This window comes from Eretmochelys imbricata, chromosome 4 (genome assembly GCF_965152235.1).
Source record: "Eretmochelys imbricata isolate rEreImb1 chromosome 4, rEreImb1.hap1, whole genome shotgun sequence".
NCBI lineage: Eukaryota > Metazoa > Chordata > Testudines > Cheloniidae > Eretmochelys > Eretmochelys imbricata.
Window position 1 is genome coordinate 143,133,865 of NC_135575.1, and position 22,825 is coordinate 143,156,689.

A 22,825-nucleotide genomic window follows, 5' to 3' on the forward strand; every position below is an offset into this window, starting at 1 on the left:
GGGTTGGATTTCAGCCTGGTCTCTCTTGGTACCTTGTACCCTATTCTGTCTGTGGCGGGCACATTCAGTGCCCCCCGCCTGGGGTCAGACTGGCATGGATGCCCTTAGCCCAACCGCATCCCCAGCTGTGGTTTTCAGTCACCTCTACCCTTGGAATTTCACCCCTTGGGTTCCTTGAAGTGCACCAATGGAGTCTGATTTAGCAACTGGGCCACTGGCGTCAGGGCCCAGTGCACAAGTCCCCCTGCATCTTGTAAACAATTTTATGTAAGTCAGCAAAAGCTGGAGACACAGAGCCTGGGTCAAACTGGATTGTTCACATTGAAAAAGCTGGGCTTAGTGGTCTGCTGAGCTCCAGGTAAACTCATAAGAATGGCAAGACTGGATCAAACCAAAGGTTCATCTAACTCAGTCTCCTGTCTTCCAACAGTGGCCAGTGCCAGGTGCCCCAGAGGGAATGAACAGAACAGGTCATCATCAAGTGATCCTTCCCCTGTTGCCCATTCCCAGCCTCTGGCAAACAGAGGCTAGGGTCACCATCCCTGCCCATCCTGGCTAATAGTCATTGATGGACCTATCGGCTATGAACTTATCTAATTCTTTTTTGAACCTTGTTATAATCTTGGCCTTCATAACATCCTCTGGCAAGGAGTTCCACCGGTTGACTGTGCATTGCATGAAGAACTCACAGGTTGGTATGGCAACAAGCTGAATAATCCCCAAGCTGGTGAAACATGTGCCTAGCTGAAATCTGACGTATTTCGATTGATTCCTGTTAGTGGGGTGAGGCTGTGTCCCTCCCGGGCCATTGTTCATCACGGGTGGGGGGTCACTCAGTGGAAGCAAGGGGACATGGACTGGAAGGAGCCAGCTTTGTCATCATGGCTTCCACCTCCACCATCTCCCAGGATGCACCACGACACCACTGGGCTTTCATTGTCCTGGTCCTGCCAGGCCTCCTGTCCAGATCGGGCCAGAGAGAGGGAATCAGACGTGATCGCCTCCTCCACCGTCTTTGGCTAAATCCTCAACAGCTCCTGGGATGGTAGACGAGGTTCCTGCTCTCACCCCCTTCTTCATGTGAGATCTCTTATTCCTTCTCTTTCCTCACACTCTCCAGTTGCCTTTGACCAATAAGGGTCTGGCTGAGCCACTCGGGCAGTCCCACCCTGCGATCCGAGAGGTGGCTAAAAGCAACCCCTTCCACAGCCCAATGTTGCTAACAGTTTGCCAGGTCTTGAGTGGCTGATAAGGCCACGTGTCGGGGCTGTGTGTTCTCTACCTGGGAACGTCAGCACCAGAGAGAGATGTGGCATCTTCTCTCTGTGCTGTTCTTTCCCTTCCTCTTTTGCGTGTCTTTTGTTTAAGGAAAACAGAAGCGACTCCAATAGCAGTTACAACAAAACACTCCAGGTCATCTCAACTAAACTTTGCTTTTATCCCCACAACAAGGACAGTGTAACAAAACAGGTCCTCCTGGAGCACTCCCTCCTGGCTGGAGATAGCCCCGCAGGACCCTGCCTACGTTTCCCCCATCATAAAATTCCTCAAAGTCCATATTTGCTCTTTAATTCAAGAATGTCCTTGCTACAGGCTAGTTTATTAACACAAATGCTTCAAACTAACCCCTCAAAAGTCAAAGTTTGGAGTCCATCACGATAATACCAAGCCGGGCTCTTCTTCCACCTCCCTCTTCAGCTGGAGTGGTGGGTTCTCAGATGGCCCCTCCCCAAATCCAAAGCGCAAATGAAATGCACAAAGTAAACAGCATCCACCCACCAAGGGCTTAACAAAAATGCAAAGTAACCAAGCTCTGCCCACTCTGGGTTATATTCTTAGCCCCTCCTGGGCTCTTTCCAACCATTGGATTATTCCCTTATTGGACCTTCTGCCTCCCTGGGTTCAAAGACATCAGCAGGCAGATCTCCCTCCGCTGATCTCTTGGCCCTGAGCTTTCCCAGCTCTCTCCACCCAGCTGCTCCCCATAACTCCTCTCTGGGGGCACCTAGCTTGCCTGCTCTCTGGCCTTTCTGCCAGCCCCCATCTACTCCTTCCTGTCTCCTTTCCCAGCTGCCGCCTGACCCTTTATATAGGCCAGGTGTCTTCTCTCCAGTCCCATTAGAAAGCAATTAACCAGGCACTGGTGGACTGGGTCTGCTCCCTGTTCATGGGGCCAGCCCGTCTGTGCCATAGAAAAGGCTGTCAAACCGGATGTTCCCGCTATAAAAACCTCTCTAGACAGGGAATAAGGGAAATTGTTACAATGAAAGTCTTACACGAGACTTTACATTTCAAAGGCTTTAACTGTTGTCCTCTCTCTTTCTGTGACTTCAGTAAAAGGGTAAAAAGGAGTCACCAGCCATAACATGACACTAAAATCCAAACCTGACTGAAGGGTTGATTGTTATAAAAGTGAACATGGGTGTCCTAAACTTATCCTGTGTCGGGCCTGAGACTCCCCCCTCTTCCCCTCCCCCCACTTCTCAACACAACAGCACCAGGGTCTGGCCCATGTCAAGGTCTCCTGGGCCAGTGGTTCTCAGCCAGGGTGTGCATCCCCCCAGAGGTACGCAGAGCTCTTCCAGGGGGGACATCAACTCATCTAGAGATTTGCCTAGTTGTACAACGGGCTACGTAAAAAGCACTAGCAAAGTCAGTACAAACTAAAATTTTACACAATGCCTTGTTTATCCTGCTCTATTGTACTTACATGTCAGTGTATCGTATAGATTTATATTCCAAGTGATGTATTTTATAACTATATGGTAAAAATGAGAAAGTAAAAGCAATTTTTCAGTACTAGTGTGGCTGGGACACTTGTATTTTTAGGTCTGATTTTGTAAGCAAGTCATTTTTAAGTGAGGTGAAATTTGGGGGTATGCAAGACAAATCAGCCTCCTGAATGGGGGTACAGTTATCTGCAAAGATTGAGAGCCACTGTCCTAGGCACTACGGGAATACAAACAATAAATTATAACAATAATAGGCTTCTGAATTGGCATCTGGGTATCTCAATGGCAAAGTGAAAGACCTTATATTAGCGTCCAAGTTTAAAAACTGGATTCAGTTTAATTAAGTCCTGGAAAACCCCTCACACCACTCCTTAGGCAAGGATCTCCAGCTGTCAGCGCTGTTATGTCCAAAGTCAGGTAAACCATGACGTTTCAGCTCTGCCCCACAGCCCTAGCTAAATGCCCAAACCCCATCCCAGCACTGGCTCAGTGTAAACACCTGGACTGGATTCCCAGGGGAGAGCCTCTTCTCTGCTTGTTCCCAAGCCTCGGTCTGGGACCTGGGGCGGATGCGTGCAACTCACCTTTGATCTGCTGCAGGTACGGATATGCTGGATCTCGGCTTGGGTCCGCGGGGGAGTCTACTTCAGTGGCCAGACTCAGCACATCCTCAGGAAGCTGGTTCAACATGGGCAACAGTGCCACGCTGATCCGCTTCAGCTTTTTGTTCTCCCTGTTCACCTACACACCGGGGTGCAAGAACAGACAAGAGCCCTTTGTACTGAAGCAGAGTGCAGGGAGGCTGCAGGAAATAGAACCTGGAGTATCTTTTACAACCAGAGGAAATGGGAACATAGGCCGGACTGGATCAGAACCAAGGACCATCTAACCCAGGAATCTGTCTCTGACAGTGGCCAGCACCAGCTGCTTCACAGGAAAGGAAAGTTTCCTCTTAGCACATTACAGTTAGTGTCTCCTCATACCCTAAAACCCCCTTCTGAAACCCATGGTTATATTTTTAGGGTTTATTTTGACAACTCTGGATGTTCTCTTTATCCACATAGCTGACCAGTCCCTTTCTGAATCCTGCTAAGCTCTTGGCCTCAATAATTTCTTGTGGCAATGAGTTCCACAAGTCAACTGTGCATTTTGTGACAACATAGTTCCCCCTCTCACTTTTGAACTGGCTGCATTTCAATTCCAACAGTTTTTCTCTCATCTGTGTCCCTTTATCCCAGCCCCAGGTGTCAGATGCTGTTTGGCTTTTCCCTGCTTGCACTGCAGACAGCAATAATAATTGCATCATAAAGTACAGCTAGTTGTAAAATTCCCCCAAGGAAAACCCATGAAAATTAAGAAAATTTCATTTTCTTGATGGGGATTTTAATTAACTTTTCAGCAGAAATTTGAATTCCAGAAAGATCTCAGCCAAAGGAAAGTATGTAGATTGGGCAATGCTGCCACAGTGCCTCATGGGAGCTGTAGTCCAGGGGCCTCATGCTCACATTTGCCTCTATCGGCCAGGCTCCCTGGTCAGACTACATCTCCCATAATGCAACATAATCTCCCCTCTCCAGGAGTCCCAGGACATGGTGCATCATGGGAGACGTAGTCCAGCTGAGGAGTCCAGCCTATGGGCAAGAATGAGCGCATGAGGCACTTGAGCTACAACTCCCATGAGGCACCATGGCAACATTTCCAAATAAATGGTGGGGGTGCTTGGTTTTTCAGCAAAAAATTTCTCTGTTTTCCACTCTTTTCAAGCCATGTCATGTTGTGGAAACGCCAAACGTTTTCCACCAAAGAGCAGTTTAGCTGGGCAGTTTCCAAGCAGCCCCAGCACTGGGTCTGACAGCCCCGGGAGGCGGGCTGGGGTCAGTTTGGGGAGCGGTGTGACTGCTACTGCATGCTGCTTCCCCTCCCCTGCCTGCTTTGGCCCCGTGCTGGGGAGCAAGGACTGGCAGCTGGCTAACGCTGCCCTGGCAGCTCCCTGGACCTCACCTGGGCTGCGTAGACTTCGGCTTGTTTGCGACACGATATTTCAATTTCATACTCCACCTCCAGCGCCGAGAGCTCGGCCAGCAGCCTCTGGGATGCTGTGAATGAGAAGGGGAAGCTGGCAGAGGCGGGATTCAAGCACCCAGCTCCACCCCCAACACAGGGCTCCTAACAGAGCGCTCCATCCACACAGCCTGCCTCCGGCTCTAGTCCCATCACAGCCGCCCCACGCTCCTTCATGGAATTTGCCCGGTTCATAAGAAGATAAGAACTGGCCAGACTGGGACAGACCAAAGGTCCATCTAGCCCAGTATCCTGTCTTCCGACAGTGGCCAGGGCCAGGTGCCCCAGAGGGAATGAACGGAACAGGGAATCATCAAATGATCCACCCCCTTTTCATCAGTCCGTTCATCAGGCCACCGCTCCAGTGGCAAATGGGTGGACCCTGCAGATGGCAACCACATGCTACGTCCCCTCCAACTGCTCACTACATCTCCCCGGGCCACTTCACCGCAGCCCCAGCACCTTCTTCACCCTCACCTCAGGGCCTCAGCATATCAGTTCTGGCAGCCAGTCAGGAGCTCCCTCTGGCTCCCCCAGTCCCCGCCAGCAACTGCTCTGTCCATGGTGATAGATGCCATCCATCCGCTAGGAATCCAGTCCTCCCTCCTTGACCTCCAGGCCATGACTGACTAACTCTGGTCCAGCAGCTTCTTTTATGTGAGACCGCTGGGCCCTGATTGGTTGCTCCCTGCAGCCCTTCCCTGATTGGTTGCACCCAACGCACTCCGAGCACTCACCTTCATGGCTCACTCCTAGGGTTAACCCCTTCTACACCCGTGTGAGGTAGACACCCCACCACAGTGCCTCAACAAGCTGCCTTGTTACCAGAATTGTTACTAGTTTATTCCCCTCCCCGGGCATCACTTTATAAGGGCCTTGCTGTGGTAACCACTGCTTGGTGAGGCCACGGCAGGATTGTAGCCCTTAAGGCCGGTTCAGAACTTGGTGACATATATTTGGAATCGTTGAAATGTTAAAAGTTTCAGCAATAGCTTTGATGTTGTGTGAGACCTGAGAAAAAGAGAATTTCCATTCAGATATCAAGAAGAGAGACGTTCAAGCAATAAGGAAGGCAAAATAACACCAGCACTGGCGGTTTTGAAGAAAGATGGGAAAAGAATGTGGCAATTTCAGACATCTGGTGCTGCGTCCAGAAATGGTTAACAGGCAGTGCTGGGAGTAACATAGTATATTGTTGCTTCTTATATTTGCTTCTTTCAGCTAAAGTAACCATTTGGGCTAATGAAGGCTCCTGTGACTTGAAAAATCTGTCAAGAAATGCATCTCTACATGGCTCATCACAAGCCCTGGCTGGGATGATTTAACTGGGAATTGGTCCTGCTTTGAGCAGGGGGTTGGACTAGATGACCTTCAGGGGTCCCTTCCAACCCTGATATTCTATGATTCTATGATTCTATGATTCTAAGAGCACATGACAGGTGACGTTTACTTTGAAATGCTTAAAGCAGGAAAGCACTTGTATGGATGTGCTGCTTAGTGGCAAAGGTGTCCTGCTGCCTTGGAGCATAACCAGAAAGTCAGGAAGAACAGAGAGATTTTGAAGCAAGTAGCTGATATTTCAGTGGTTTTATCTTGTCAAGAACTTGCATTATGTGGCCAATGTGAGACGGAGGAATCTGTCAGCTAGGGTAAGTTCAAGGTACATTTTGATTATTGCTTTTCGTCACGAAAAGGGATTGAAGGCTTATTGGCAGAAAAATGAATTCATTTTTTCCAGCCTAAGAAAGACAATTCAGAATTAATTGATCGAATGCATGGCTGAAAAAATAACACCCTATATTGACCAGGAGATTGAAGAGCGCAGCTTGTTCACTTGCGAGGTAGACAAAACACCCGAGCTGTCTCACTTAAACCAGTTTTCACTTGTGTTGCGCCACACGGACAAGAAGAGGCAAACACAAGAGAAGCTCATGGGTTTTAAGGCTGCCCGCTCAGATCGAAATGCAGTTGATTTGAAGCAGGTTGCGGATTCAGGAATATTAGAACACGCCGACAAAACTTGTGTCTCCGTCGTGTGATGGGGCTGGAGTGCTGGCCGGTGAGCTGGGGGGTCTGAAAGCCCTGACTAAGAAGAAAAGGTTCCTCAGGCATTGTTTGTGCACTGTTTTGCACACAGATGAAGTCTAGTTCTCCAGTAAGGGGCACAGCGTATGAAAGAAACCTATGGCTTTTTTGAAACCTTGCAAGGCTTCTCCACAATTTTTACATGCTCCAGGAACCACAGTGAACTGCTGGACCAAACTGTCGCAGAAGGACCTTCCCTGGGTGCAGTTCAACAGCAGAGTCTACATGCCATTGTCTTGGAAAGTGAGACACCGGGCAAGGTGTTTCAGGAGCTGTTCAGTGCCTGTGGCTGGGATGGAGAATCTCAGCGACACACTATAGGGTGCCTTGGAAAATTAAACAACTTTGTTTCTTTTCTTGGCATACTCCTACAGTAACATCTTCAGCATCACCGACATTCTCTATGATCAGACAAGGCGGGGGAGGGAATATCGTTAATTGCACCAACTTCTGTTGGTGAGAGAGACAAGCTATCGAGCTACACCGAGCTCTTCCTCGGGTCTGGGAAATGTATGTAGCTGTGATGCTCTGAGTACAAGGTTGCACCGGCTCGAGTGACGTTATTGCATGCTTTGACTCAAATAGAGAAAGGCAGACTGAGCTTCGCTATCAATGAGATAAGCTTCCGTCTCTCTTATTGGATGTATAACTATCCATTTCTGGCCACGCCAGGACAAACTGCCTTGTTTGTTTTGAAATTTTTGAATTAATGATTTTTTTATACTGTATTTGTGTCTTTATAGCGAATATTCCACTAAACAATACATGATTTTCAGGTTCTGATTTGCTAATAAATTATACGTGCACTTTTTTTAGTGCTAATGTTGCTTTTTTTTAATTGATGGGGTATATTAGAGTGACCATAGCAACCGCAGTCTGTTATTTGAATGCACACTCCATTTAAGCAGAGGCATGTACAGTAGCTGAGCACGGTCAATTTATGTTTAGGACTTTAGCCTAAACCGATATTTAAATTAATATGAAAATGTTGTGGGACTTTTAAACTATTTTTGTTTACTTGGAATTGCTCTTTTTTTTTTTCTCTGTAAAGAGATTAATTGGGGATGGCTCACTCAACGATTCCCTGTTCTGTTCATTCCCTCTGGGGCACCTGGCATTGGCCACTGAAGGAAGACAGGAGACTGGCCTAGGTGAACCATTGATCTGATCCAGTCTGGCCATTCTTATGATTCTTTTCCGTGTATTGAAAAATCGTCTTATAATAATAGCTATCCAATTATAAATTGGGTGGGGGTGGAAATGACTATTTTGTGATGTGTGCCTCGTCTGTCAAAAATGTCCCAGGCCACCACTGGACCCCAGGTCTGTAGGGTCCTAGTGCAGCACCCTACCCACTAGCCATCCCGGAGCATCTCTAGCTGTTTTGCTAGCCAGCTGGAAAATGTCTTCAGCATCCCAGTAGCTGAGCAAAAAAGGCTAGCCAATCAGTGGAGCAAAACCAGCCAGCCAATCAGAGCCGAGCCAAAAAAATAAGGTGAGTACTATGCCCCCCACCACCACCCCAGGAAGTTGGTACCCAGGGAAAATGCCCTGCTTGCCTGCCCCTAGAACCAGCCCAGAGGCCATCCTTCCTGGCCTGGTATCCTGCAGCTGAATGCCAGTGCAGCTGTGTCTTACACTTGGCAGTTACAGATGGGCCCAAAGCAAAATGCGCTCAGTCTCTGGGGCATGTCCAGAGCTTGACCTGCCGCTTACGGCTTGGTCTGGTTCTGCTCACCAGTGTGAGTGTGTGTGATTGGGGCTCCAGACCCTAGGGCCGCCCCGAGAACAATCCTGCTGTCCTCACTAGCTAGTCACTGCCCCGCACTCCCCACCAACAACTGATTCAATCCCTGTCTCTACCACTGCCTTTCCGTTCCATACATCGCTCAACATGCCGGGAGGTGACCAGGACCCCGGGTCTCCGACCTGAGCTACAAAGCAGCTTTGTCAGCTGCTGCCGATAGCGGGTTTATCGCCCTCCCCATGGTCCCAGTCACCGGGGGCAGCATCCCTCACTCACGCACAAGAAGTCAGCTCATGACATGTCTGGTGCCCGCTTATTTTATCTATCTCTGGGAGTGAGCAGGACGATGGGGGATCCTTACTGGCCGGGGAGGGCTGTTTGCCCACCCAGGGGGAGGTACCAGCATGACCACGGATGCTTTCTCCTTTAAAATAAGGGTGGTTGATATCCATATGCTCCTGCGAAGAGGGGATGGGCGTTGGGCTGAGCTCTCCCCCAGCTGCCCAGGTAAGGACCCGTCTGCAGCTCCTGGTTATTCAAGAAGAGGGTGCGGGAGATCGGAGCAAAGGTGGGTGAGGTCGGAAAGCCACTGGGGACACTCGGTATTGTGCAATGAGCCATTCCAGAGTAGAGAAAGGGGGTGATGGAGCAGCACAGATCCCACGTTTCTGGGCAGGGAACCCGATTAGAACATAGTCCAGCTCCTAACACCATGGGGTTGCTTGTCTGTGCAGCCGTGGGGGGCACGTGTTCACAGCTCAGCAGATGGGCCCCTCCCCTCCCTGTGATGCAGAAGAGCCCCTGATTCTGTAGCCGCAGAGTGCACAGAGTGGGACGTGCATTGCTCCCAAAGGGCAGGGTGGGAGGAGGCTGCCTGTCTGGTCCATTAATGTATGTCTACACTGGCGCCAGGGGTCTCATTTTCAGCTTGAGCAGACATACCCAGGCTAGTTCTGATTGAGTTAGAGTGCTAAAAATAGCCACGTTGATGGGGCGGCGTGAGCAGTGGGACGGGTTAGCCACCCCAAGTATGATCCCGGTTATTTTTAGCATATGAGCTTGAACAAAGGTAGCCCCCATATGTCAGCCCGAGCTGGAAATGACAGCTCCGGCACTGGAGTAGACGTACCCTGGGATTGCCAGCTCTACGGGGCCGGGCCCTTGACGTCAGGGTGTTTGTGCAGTGCCTGGCACAATGGGGCCCCCCCCGGTTGGCCCGGTGTCCCTGCTGTAATAAACTTGAGTCATAATAGTGAGCAGCAGGAGGAATGAAACGGCTCCGCCAGCCAGGCAAACAGCCCTTTTTCCCAGGTGTCCCCCGTGGCCACAAGGAACTGCAGGCAGAAAGTCAGATTTCATGGTCATCCTCAGGGCAGATACACTGAGCAGTCAGTGCATACCGTGGCTTTAATCCACAGCTTGTCTGGTAGGAGGAAAAAATGGATTTGCCAGACCAGGATTTTGCTCATTCCAGGCTGCCCAATGAGAGGAACAGGTCTGGACAGCATGGGGGTTAGAATCTCCCGTGACCTGGCTTAACCAGTACTCTGTCCATGGTACAGTAGCACGAGAGGCCTCGACTGAGTTCAGAGCCCTGTTGTGCTGGGTGCGGTACAGACACGTAGCTGAGGAAAGTTAACGCACAGAGAGGGGATGTGACTTGTCTAAAGGCACCCAGCAGGTCGGTGGCAGAGCTAGGGAGAGAACCCAGGTCTCCTGGTGCCCAGCTTGCTGCCCTATTGCCTGCACAGGTGGGATGGCTTTAGGAGACCAGGCCCCATGATCTACTTCCCAGCCTCCATATCCTGCCATCTTTAATGAGCCTGGAGACTACACGCCTCATAAATGTCCTCGTCTTGCTCCCATGAATTTTGGGGGGAAGGAGAGGAAGAAGAGGGAGGCCAAGGAACAGGACTCACCTTGCTCAAACTCAGACAGCTTCTCTCTAGCGTCATCCCTCTCCTGGAGGAGGGCCTCATGCTGCAGGCAAAAGCAAGGAGACAACACTTCATTTACACATCCTTTTGTCCCAAAGGATCCCAAAGCACTTCACCCACCACTCAAAAGCAGCCACCTTTGGGGTGATGCATGGCACCTTTGTTTAACACCGGGCCATGGTTTGGGACAGGAAGCAAAGGATCCTATATCCAATAAAAACTGCAGGGGATTTGAGGAAGGAAACGTAGTCACCCGTGTTAGGATTTGGTCAAGACTAGTGGGCTACCTGCTGTTCTGGGGCTTAGTCATTTTCACTGACCTTGACTGATCAGGATGTTGGTTTTGTGTTTCATCCAATGCCCCCCATGGCACAGGGCCATGAGAGAGGGACTATTGCCCCATAATCAGTCCCCTTGGCTCTACCGTCTCTGTGCCAGGCTGGGTTAGTTATTTTGGTCCTGGTGGAGGGCTTTGTGAGTGGAAGGGAGGCCTCTGGGGGAGATGTAGACGTCTTTCAGAGCACAAAATTCTATTCAGTGATGAAAAAAGAACAGTCAGCTGTCACTTTTGTGACTGGGAGAAGCAAGAGATGAATTCCTGCTTCTTCCAGCCCAGGAAAAAGAGCACAAAGATCTGTCCGAGCCACTAGCGATGATGAAAAAGAAGTTGAAGTCAAATCTTCATCCATTCGTCGTATGATATTCCACTCTGTGTTCAAATTCTGTTCTGTCCTGAGCACACGGCAGCCCCGTTGCTGGCAGTGCCTCACTCCACTCAGCTGTCGGTGTTTTATAGGACAGGGATCCGTAAAAGCTACGTAGAGGGTGAGTAGAATCTAGAAGTCGCTGTTGTCGATTTTTAAGAATCAAGTCTGTGGACTTTTCCAGTTGTCTTAACAAACACTTCTTGTCCTCTTCACTTAAGGATTCGATATAAATGCCTTCATTAGTCAACTTCTGGACTAAAGTCTTTGCTTCTTCCAGTACGTTTTCAGTGGATAGCTCTCTGATTGATCCAAATGTAGCTTCTCTTGCTGGACAAAGATCTGCTACTGTTGTAGCAGATGCCTGGATGGCATTGTTTAATGACCCAAGTGGTTTCAAGAATAGACTTGCAAGAGAGAGAATGGCAATAGTCTTCTCTGAACGTAGTAGCAAAAGTAATCCACCAGCCTCACTACTTAGATCCATCCCATCTTGGTAGATACTTTCCAAAGCCAGTAATAATGGCTGGAGTAATTTTAAGACAACAGCCAAGGATTGCTCATGAGAAAGCCAGAGGGTTTTCCCAGGTTGGACTAATTTGAACTTCAGTCCCAGTGTATCTTCTATATTTTCCAAGACAGTCAGTCTTTTTGGACTCTTGCTGAAAAAAGAATAGAAGGAAGACATTCCATTTATAGCTTTTGTAACGTCTTTTGAAGAGTCTGCAGCTCGTACTAGCGCTAGGTGGAGTAGATGGCCTCTGCAGGGCGTATAGGAGAGACTAGGGTTACACTTTTCTCTTAGCAAAGCTCGTGCTCCACCACGTCTTCGAGAGAAGTCTGCAGCTCCAGCAAATGCACAAGCAGTCATCTCTTTGGAATCCAGTTGACAAGCATTTAACTCTTCTAAGATGTGGGTTGTCACAGATGCAGCCGATGTGTCTTCTATAACTTGAACATCTAGAAATGCATCTACTGGCCTACCCCTGACATCAAGATAACGTACACAATGACTTAATTCTTGATGACCATTTGCAGCGGTGCATTCATCAGCCAGGTATGCACACTTTTTTAATGTGGTGACAGAGGTCTTCACTTTTTCAGCTGTTGAGTTTTTCACTGTTGCACCGCATGCGTCTAGCCAGTCAGCTGAGTTTCTTGCAGAAAGACAGTGAGCATTTGCTGGTCGTGTTCGGGACCAGTGTTCAACTTCAGGATGAACAAGTGACAATGCACTTAGCATTGGCCTCCAGTTTGCAGTGTGTGGTGTCTCTTGCTTAAATAGAAAGGACAATGCCACAGCCACGTTTGTTCGCATGGACGGTGTTGTGTCTCCAGCATTCTTAACAGCCTCATTAACACACACTGGTGTTGTCCTTGGTCAGTGGAGACTCAGAGTTCAGAGGTGCTTTCACATGAGTTCACCTCCCAGGTGGGCAGCAAGAAGGCACCTCGCTCGTTCCTCCAGCTGCTCACGGTTCGCTCTGGCCACTGCTGTTCATTGTGCCACCGTTCACTCCTTCGCTCTGTTGGAGCAATGGTCTCAAGTTGCAGTGGGGGAGGTCTAGGTTGGATATTAGGAAAAACTTTTTCACTAGGAGGGTGGTGAAACACTGGAATGCGTTACCTAGGGAGGTGGTGGAATCGCCTTCCTTAGAAGTTTTTAAGGTCAGGCTTGACAAAGCCCTGGCTGGGATGATTTAGTTGGGGATTGGTCCTGCTTTGAGCAGGGGGTTGGACTAGATGACCTCCTGAGGTCCCTTCCAACCCTGATAGTCTATATTCTATGATTCTGTTGCCAATGGCCCTGCGCTGTCACCTTCTGCTGCCACCTGCCACTGTGACCTCTGCTAGTGGGTCTCTTGAGGTTCCACCAGCTCTCAGCGATTTCAGCTGAGCTCTCAGTGGGGAACCTCGCTGCTGGTGCAGACTGGGCCGTCTCTGCCACAGAAACACTGTCCCACCGCAGGTCTAAGCTCTTAGACCTGATTTCAGCTATAGTAGTGGTCACTTCACAGAACAAAAGACTCTCTATGGAGCCTAATCAGCTCTGTCTTTAAACAGTGGAGAGGGGCAGGTCAAATCGTACTTGTGACTCAGGCAGACCATCAAGCAAAACACCTGTCCCCACCCTCCCTCTCTCTCGATGCCCTCAGTCAGCAGAGGCTACGTCCAGTTCTACTGCCCTTTACTCCTGCAATAAGAACAACCACATTTCATCCCCCCTCACACCCCGCATCCAAGTGATTTGTAACCCAACCCCAGCCCAAATCTATCACTTGGGCAACGCAGCTCTGTTTGCTGGATACCTGGGTAGATTAGGTGTGAATGTAAATACAATCTGGTCCTGGAGCCTTTCCCCCCAGCCCCAGCTCATCACTAGCTGTCAGGGAGAGCTCCTTTAGACTTTGCTTACAAATCATCATCTGAAATTGTGAGGTTGGCCAACATCACCAAAATGAAGGCAGTGACGTGGTCATAAAAACAACAGCTGTGTAAGGAAGCTGGTCTCTGTTCATACTTTTCAAATCTATTACACCTCTTCAGATACACGTATTTTATCATACACTGTGTATGCTTTTAAAGTGTGTATTAATGTTTCAGTTTCAATTCAAATGTCCAAACAATCAGTAAATTGGCAACACTGCATGTAACGAGTTCCCAAAACTGCGTGGTGTGGGGGAGAGGGAAAGGGGGGGAATTCAGGGTGGGTGTAGGGAAATCCCTGCTTGGGGAATAAAAACAAAACAGAAGACAACTCTGTACCGTAGCCACTTCTTCATCCTCCGATGACTCGCTGTCAGACTCCAGGATGGCTGCAGGGAACAGAAAGCACACAGCAGGAAGTTACCACACTCAGCAAGAAGCATGAAACCTTTGCAGGAGTGCTCAGCATTCAAGCTGTGGGTCATCACGTCTTACCTGCCTGCAGCGCCTTCAGCCGAAGCATTTCCATGTGTGTTCCAACCCCCCGGGAGGGACCCTGCACCCTCAAATACCCCAACATCTATGGGAGTCGAGAGTGCCTTGTGCCTTCTAGGGCCGCGTCCCGGGTCTAAGTTACCTGCTCCAGAAAAGCAGGCACCACTGGTAGCTTCATGCATTTACACCACAGTATTGCCAACTCCTGCGATTGTACTGCAAGTTTCATGTGAATTAGTACTCTTCTTCAAGCCCCAGCTCCTGGAGTCATGTGAGGATGTGAGAATCCACCGTTTGTTGTTTTTTCAAAAAGTCTCTTGATTTTTAAGCCATGCGATCCTGGCCGAGCAGGTGCCAGCTCATGCCAAGGCCCCTAGGTCTCAACTGAACACAGACATAGCTGGAAACCAGTCTGGCTTAGCTGTGTGTTACTATTGTTTAGATAGGTATTAGAATGATAAGAATGAGTTTGGTGTTCAGACTTTATGGAACGCTTGTCAGTAGCTGCCTACATTAATCTCACCTATAATACCTGTAGCCCATGTGATAAGGTAATATTTAAGTATTTGCTCTGTAACTGCAAATCACCAGACAGGAGAGGAGCATTAACGAGCGTGAAATACTAGGGGCCAACAGGAGGTGTGATCTCCTGTCCCTCAAAGGAGGCCCATCAACGCCAGACGAGCTATTATGAAACATCAGGGGATGAAAGTCTTTGTGGTTTGCTCTCCACCCTACGGAGAGGAGAAGTGCAAGTGAATTCCGCCCAACAGCTGAATTTGCAACTGGAAGCAGAAGCAGGGAAGCAATAAAAAGCCCTGACAAGGAGGAACTGTATCTTTCATGCTGCTTGGATGCTGAGGGGCAAGGATTACTAAGCATAAGCAAAAGATCCCCAGTGCTTGGCCTGGGTTAGCCCCAAAAGACACATAGAGCTTGCTTATTATAGAAACGTCTATGACTTTTTGAAACTTAAGATTGGAACTCATTTGGTTATCTGTGTTTACCTGCTTTAACCTTGTAAATAACTCTAATTTCTTTTCCCCACTAAACTAATCTTTAGACAGTTTATTGTAGGATTGGCTACAAGCGTTGTCTTTGGTGTGAGCTCTAAGGTGCAACTGACCTGAGGTAAGTGACTGGTCCTTTGGGAGTGGGAGTAACCTGGATATTGTTGTGATCTTTGGTGTAAGGGACCATCTGTCACAAAGACAGGCTCACCTGGGTGGCAAGAGAGATCTGAGTGTTGTACCAATAAAATAAAAACCAGCAGGATCTTATTAAAAGGAAAAAGGCAAAATACCACATTTATTGTGAATACAGAAAGAATCATAGTAAGCAGTTAGTTATAGTTATAACATTCCATTCAATCTCATATTTATTCACACATTCATTCATACAAACACACACACACACACACACAGGTTCTGCAAGGTTGTTATCATAGTTACCAGCCTTAGAGTTGCTCATGCCAAGCCACTGGCCATGTGGCCTGGACATGAGGAGGGAGCAGGGCCTTGTCAGATGCTCATCTGATGCTCCTGGAAGTTGGTTTGCAGAATCAGAGCCCCCAAAGTTCTCATTTTTTAGAGTCTATTTTTATAGGAATTTCTTCCTATGCCAGTCTATGGGAATTGCTGCTTCATGCTGTTGCTGAATCAATCAGCAGATAGCACATTCCTGACGGCTCCAAGATGTTATCTTGTTCTTTGGTTCTCCCATTCTTGAGGCTGTTGGGTGGATTCCAGTCTGCCCTCCGGGGGGGTCCTCTGGTTATTTCCACTTGACGCCTTCTTCAGCCGATGGACACTGGATTCTTAGGCTGGCACCTCCCTGATCATTCAGTTATTATCCACACCAAGCATCCATCCACATACATCCTCTATCTCTATTTTAATCACAATTGTTAATACAACAAAAGGGTGGGGAGTCTCTGGGTGCTGTTTCTGTTGTTAGAGTATTGCTTTGAGTCTCTCTCTCTGTGAATTGCTTTGAGAATAGACTCTGTCTTAGAATGTACTAACACAATTAGCAGCTTGCAAGTTTCACACATACAGGGAGAGAAACAGTACCAAAAACCAAGAGACCTCTTAATTAGTAATACCCTGGAATTTAAACTCTGGGGAATCAAACTCATTTGTGATTTTAATACAGAACTTCTTTAATATGATCCAACATAATCCCCCTTTTGACACTAAGATTTATAATCGTCAGTGTCACTTTCTATGTAGCCTATTCAAGAGAAAGTACTGTGAGGCAATTTGAGTTTGTGATTCCAATTCATGCCACATACATGATCCTAGTGATGTATCTTTACTACAAGGTTCTGGGGCAACAGGCAAGGTGAGGCACACCCACTTTTGAGGAGTCCATTCGGTACAACCTCTAGTGTCCAATAGCTTCCCTCCCTTCCCAGCCCACTGGCTCAAGGTCCGGGGTAGCCAAAAGGATCCCATGTGTAATATGGGGAGTGGGTTAACCTTCAATACCTTTGCCTCCAGGGACTGTTGGTGTGCAATTTTGACAACAATTTCTCCCATTAACAAGTCTGGTCTACAATACTGGAAACATATTGCATCCATTCATATTGATAAGTGTCAAACAATGATCTCTTTCTTTTTTAACAAATGCATCAAACCTTAATATTTCCCGATATGACCCAGAACATTTCATGTTCCAATGTGGCAAGGGCAAGTATCTGCATTTCAGTGCATCCCATGGCTATGGCTGTGTAGTTTCCTATTTCTAATTTTTTTTTTTTTCTTATGGATAAGCCATGTGGTAGTATTAAGCCATTACTAAAGATTCCATCGGCCTTTTAGGTTACCCAGACCAATTTGGACCAAGTCTACATTGGCATGTACTTGTTTTTGTATCAGGCTGTCCTGTAGCTGGGACAGAAAGCTTAATTTATTTTTAAGTTCCTGCAGGTCTTCAGTATTTTTTTTTTTAAACACACAACAGTGCTAGCAACAAGACAAAACACAAGACAAAACATAGAACACAGAACACAATTTCTATTGTGACAGTAGATTCATGGTATTGGGTTGCTTTTCATGTAGTAAAAAAAAAAAAAAAAAAAAAAGATTAAAAAAATGACTGTGCCTCTCTGAAGCAACAGCAGGGGTGAGGTGCACAAAACAAAAAGAAGCAATTTTAGAAACACTGAGTCTTAAAATGGCTCTGAGTAATCAGACTGTCACTTTGATAAAGGTACATGAAAACTCTGTAAGCAAAAAAAAAAAGAAATAGTGACACCTTATGTAAAAATGGATCTGGATAATGTTATATAAGTTAAACTATGGAAGGAATGTGCATTTGCCCCAGAACATGTGCAGGGTATATTGTAGAAGGGGCAAAAGAAATGCAAACATACCATGCTACTTAATTAAAATGCTATTAGGGCTCCAAAGGGAGCCACAATAGGTTGGGTTTTCTTTTTCAGATTGCTGTGTGTTTTGGAAGCAGAATTTAAAAGTAATCAAAACTCTGGTGAAAGTTGATTGTGTCCCTTTTAAGATAGACTCTCTGAGCTGCTGATGGCTTTAAATCCAAAAGCAGGAAGCGTCTGTGAAAATGCAAATGACCTAAATGATAAAGGAAGGAAAGAACTAGCAGCACAAAGGAGCTGCAGATAAAGGACACACCTGGTCAGCAAACAAATTGTCTAAATAAAAGGCATGGGATAACAAGATAATTTTAATAAATTTAATGATAATAAGTATCCCTGTAACAACGTATAGTGTGTATGATTTTTGGAAAAATCCTTTAAGGTCATATGGTAATGATGCTTCTCAGTTATTACCTGTAAATAAAACTTAAAGCTTAACACAGCAAGAAAAACATTATAAACTTGGTCTGCTGTATAAGAAGGAAAACTCAGGGATTTAATGACTAAACAGTGGGATAATTTCCCCATAACCCTTAAAAGATAAAAGCCATTGAAACCTGGCCTGCCTACAGAACAAAAACAGGAAAATATGGGGGCAATTTCTCTGTTTTGCCTGCAATCAGCAAGGGTATTTGTAAAAGAAATATTTTAAGCAATAATCTGCCACCCCAAAAGGGGTAGAAACATGTTCTTTTTGTCTTTCAGAAAATCAGGAAAAGCTGCCAGCTGAAAAGCAACCCAATACCATGAATCTACTGTCACAATAGAAATTGTGTTCTGTGTTCTATGTTTTGTCTTGTGTTTTGTCTTGTTGCTAGCACTGTTGTGTGTTTAAAAAAAAAAAAAAATGTTGTACCAATAAAATAAAAACCAGCAGGATCTTATTAAAAGGAAAAAGGCAAAATACCACATTTATTGTGAATACAGAAAGAATCATAGTAAGCAGTTAGTTATAGTTATAACATTCCATTCAATCTCATATTTATTCACACATTCATTCATACAAACACACACACACACACACACACAGGTTCTGCAAGGTTGTTATCATAGTTACCAGCCTTAGAGTTGCTCATGCCAAGCCACTGGCCATGTGGCCTGGACATGAGGAGGGAGCAGGGCCTTGTCAGATGCTCATCTGATGCTCCTGGAAGTTGGTTTGCAGAATCAGACCCCCCAAAGTTCTCATTTTTTAGAGTCTATTTTTATAGGAATTTCTTCCTATGCCAGTCTATGGGAATTGCTGCTTCATGCTGTTGCTGAATCAATCAGCAGATAGCACATTCCTGACGGCTCCAAGATGTTATCTTGTTCTTTGGTTCTCCCATTCTTGAGGCTGTTGGGTGGATTCCAGTCTGCCCTCTGGGGGGGTCCTCTGGTTATTTCCACTTGACGCCTTCTTCAGCCGATGGACACTGGATTCTTAGGCTGGCACCTCCCTGATCATTCAGTTATTATCCACACCAAGCATCCATCCACATACATCCTCTATCTCTATTTTAATCACAATTGTTAATACAACAAAAGGGTGGGGAGTCTCTGGGTGCTGTTTCTGTTGTTAGAGTATTGCTTTGAGTCTCTCTCTCTGTGAATTGCTTTGAGAATAGACTCTGTCTTAGAATGTACTAACACAATTAGCAGCTTGCAAGTTTCACACATACAGGGAGAGAAACAGTACCAAAAACCAAGAGACCTCTTAATTAGTAATACCCTGGAATTTAAACTCTGGAGAATCAAACTCATTTGTGATTTTAATACAGAACTTCTTTAATATGATCCAACATGAGCACCCAAAGGGACTGTTTGTGATTCCATATTCAGGCTGTTATAGCATCTGAGAAGTTTACACTTGATAATTGGTTAGTGAAATCTAACGATAAAACTCACAACCAGTTTGGGGTTTGTGCCCTGCTTCTTTGCAGCCTGCCCTGAGGCTGGTCTTCACACCCCTGAGTCCCTGCAGGACAGCTTGCCAAGCCAATCTCATGAGCATTTAGGGGCCTGACTCAGGACTGTGGCATGGTTGGGGCTGGCGATGCTGATTGCTTTGCATCACTTTCCCCACCTTTCCCCATTGCAAGGATTTCACCCCATCGCTCAAACAGGCGTGCAAGGAAGTGAAGCCCTGGGAGCCATGCTGGCCACTGGAAGCAGCTGGGAGCCCAAGAAAGAAGGGTCCATGTACGGTGTTATCTGGGCTTAGCAGGAAACTATCCGACATGGGCTGGAGGAGTGCCCGGGGGAGACAGACCGCGTGTGACCTTTCCATCTCTTAACATCTCTGATTGATGCAACGCAGGAAGCTGGGGGCACCGGTGGTGGTGTTTGGAATGGGGATTGCAGCAGCCGAGGCCCCCAGGGATAGAATTCTGGGGTGAACCCCCCCTCACAAAAAACTCTCCCCCACTCAATGAGAAAGAGCAGACCCACTGACTCTGACCAGACCTGGAGAGGGTGAAAAGTGCTCCCATTCATAGGCCACTCCTGCCTACCCAGGCCATATGTGTAGGAGCAAAGAATGTGGGTCCCACTTACAAGACGGGGGACTGCATCCTGGAGTGCAGTGATTCTGAAAAGGACTTAGGGGCCATGGCAGACGAACCCTGGAACATGGCCTCCCAGGGGCATGCCGTAGCTAAGAGGGAGGACACAATCACTGGATGCATAAGCAGAGGAATATCAAGTAGGAGTAGGGAGGTGGCATTGCCTCAGTATATAGTATTAGTGAGACCGTTACTGGAACACTGTGTCCCGTTCTGGTTATCTCCACTTCTAAAAGGTTACTGAAAAATTGGAAAGCAGCTTTCAGAACATTACTGGGCAGCCCGGATATGCTGGATTCCCAGTGTCCTCCTGTTCAGACTATAAAGTACAAATCCTGGGCCATTCAAGGCTGCCATGTGGCTTCATACCACAGCCAGGCCAAACTTCAGAGCAAGAGCAGAGACAGAGCTCTGATCCTCCAAGACCCCAACTATCTGGGTGAAATGGCAATCTCCACTAGCTACTAGCAGTATAGGGCCCATGACACACAGTGAAGCAGTTCAGCTTCCATCCTGCAGAGGGCAGTGGTATGCACACACCAGCAAGGTCATTACAGTTGTATAACATAGAATCATAGAACTGGAAGGGACCTCGAGAGGTCATCTAGTCCAGTCCCCTGCACTCATAGAAGGACTAAATATTATCTAGACCATCCCTGACAGGTGTTTGTCCAACTTGCTCTTAAAAATCTCTAATGATGGAGATTCTACAACCTCCCTAGGAATTTATTTCAGTGCTTGTCCAGTTAGGAATTTTTTCCTAATGTCCAACCTAAACCTCCCTTGCCGCAATTTAAGCCCATTGCTTCTTGTCCTCTCCTCAGAGGTTAAGAAGAATAACTTCTCTCTCCCTCCTCCTTGTAATAACCTTTTATGTACTTGAAAACTGTTCTCATGTCCCCTCTCAGTCTTCTCTTCTCCAGACTAAAAAACCCATTTTTTCAATCTTCCTCGGTCATGTTTTCTAGACCTTTTATCATTTTTGTTGCTCTTCTTTGGACTTTCTCCACATCTTTCCTGAAATGTGGAGCCCAGAACTGGACACAGTACTCCAGCTAAGGCCTAAACAGCGTGGAGTAGAGCGGAAAAATTACTTCTCGTGTCTTGCTTACAACATTCCACCTAATACAGCCCAGAATGATGTTTGCTTTTTTTGCAACAGTGTTACACAGTTGACTCATATTTAGCTTGTGGTCCACTATGACCCCCAGATCCCTTTCGGCATTACTCCTTCCTAGGCCATCATTTCCCATTGTGTATGTGTGCAACTGATTGTTCCTTCCTAAGTGGAGAACTTTGCATTTGTCCTTATTGTCTGGATTCTACAGGTATGGTCACTTTAGCAATGCAGACAGACCTAGATGGATGGGTCAGACTCCTCCAGCCTCATCCCTTCGCCTGACATCAATGAGACTGCAGTGGGGTTATGATCCCCATACAACCAGCAGCTCCTGCACTGGACCAGACCAGTAGCCAGCCCAATCTGCCAGGGGCCAATGCCAGATGTCTCTAGGAAGAGAGACATTTCCAGTAGACCGCTCCTTGACTCAGCTGATGATCAGCTGATACCCTGGAGCATGGGATCACCCTTGTAACTTACAAGTGCAACTGTACATGTGTATTCTCATTAACAAACACACTCATCCTTTTCTAAGAACCTGCTCAGCTGTTCGCAGCTCATGTTATCCCATGCACTCGGAGGTGGGGGGGCCTTACCTGGCAGTTGGTAATCCATTCTGATCCGAGCTGACGGAGCTGTGTCTCCACGCTGGTGCTGCCTGTTGCCTCTGATGCGAGTTGACTGGTCTCCTTCCCCGTTTGCACAGAGGCTGGGCGGTTTCCATTCCTCAGCCACACGGGGAAACGAAACCATCCCTCTTCCTGTGAGCTGGCAGCTGCAGTGTTGCATGCAGCCCGGGGAGCCTTAGCAACCGTATCAAGGAAGGGACCCAGCAGCTGTGACAGGACAGGGCTGTTCCACCAGCAATTTGCAGGAACGATGAGGGTCTAAAGGGGCCCTGAACCTTGTGATCTCATTGGCACTGGTGCAAAGGGGGCACAAAATACTATGGGAGAGATTCTGTCTTATACAAAGGCCTTGTCTGCATGGGGAAGCTAGTCCAGTGTAAGGCAGGGAGTGAATTTAAACGGCTAGAGCAACGAGGAGTCCTTGTGGCACCTCAGAGACTCACACATCTAGCGAACAAACCCCTCTGTAAACTGCTAGCTCGTCCAGAGTGAGGCCATCCACCCGCGCGGCTACTGTGGAATAATTTACCCGGCAATAGCTACTCGGGTCAACTGCGCAGACAAGCCCCTCGACCGCTTACGCCTCTAGCCTTGAAGTGGCTTTAAAGTGAATACACCTGCTTTACGGCCCCTTTAATCTGCCAGTGCACTGGGATGGGGCCTTTGTATAAACGAGACCCGGGCCCTACCAATCTGATCGGATAGCGTTTTACACCAATACCAAATGGCGGTAAAGGGGCTGGACAACAAATAATAAATGACCATAATAATGAATCAGGCCCCAAATGGCTCCGAGTTAGTCCCTTAGCCAGCCCCTCATCATTCCCCACGATACTTTCTCCAAAGCTTTGCTCGATCTAAATGTAAACGTCCCAAGCACTGGGGCTTTCTTCACCTCCTTGGGACAACTCCTCAACAGCCCGGAGCACCTCACTGTCGGGAATGTTGCCTGAC

At 47.4% G+C, this 22,825-nt stretch overlaps 1 protein-coding gene across 1 annotated transcript in view; it reads right to left on the reverse strand.

Moving 5' to 3' along the window:
- The window catches only part of LOC144263737 (shootin-1-like), a 39,749-nt gene extending 17,718 nt beyond the window's left edge, over nucleotides 1-22,031 (reverse strand). The window contains exons 1-5 of the mRNA XM_077814712.1: nucleotides 21,839-22,031; nucleotides 14,033-14,082; nucleotides 10,545-10,605; nucleotides 4,734-4,828; nucleotides 3,317-3,473 (exon numbers count right to left, since the gene is read on the reverse strand). Of these exons, the coding sequence (XP_077670838.1) occupies nucleotides 3,317-3,473; nucleotides 4,734-4,828; nucleotides 10,545-10,605; nucleotides 14,033-14,082; nucleotides 21,839-22,031 (556 nt within the window). The remainder of the gene's footprint in view (nucleotides 1-3,316; nucleotides 3,474-4,733; nucleotides 4,829-10,544; nucleotides 10,606-14,032; nucleotides 14,083-21,838) is intronic.
- Between the last annotated feature and the right edge of the window lie 794 nt (nucleotides 22,032-22,825).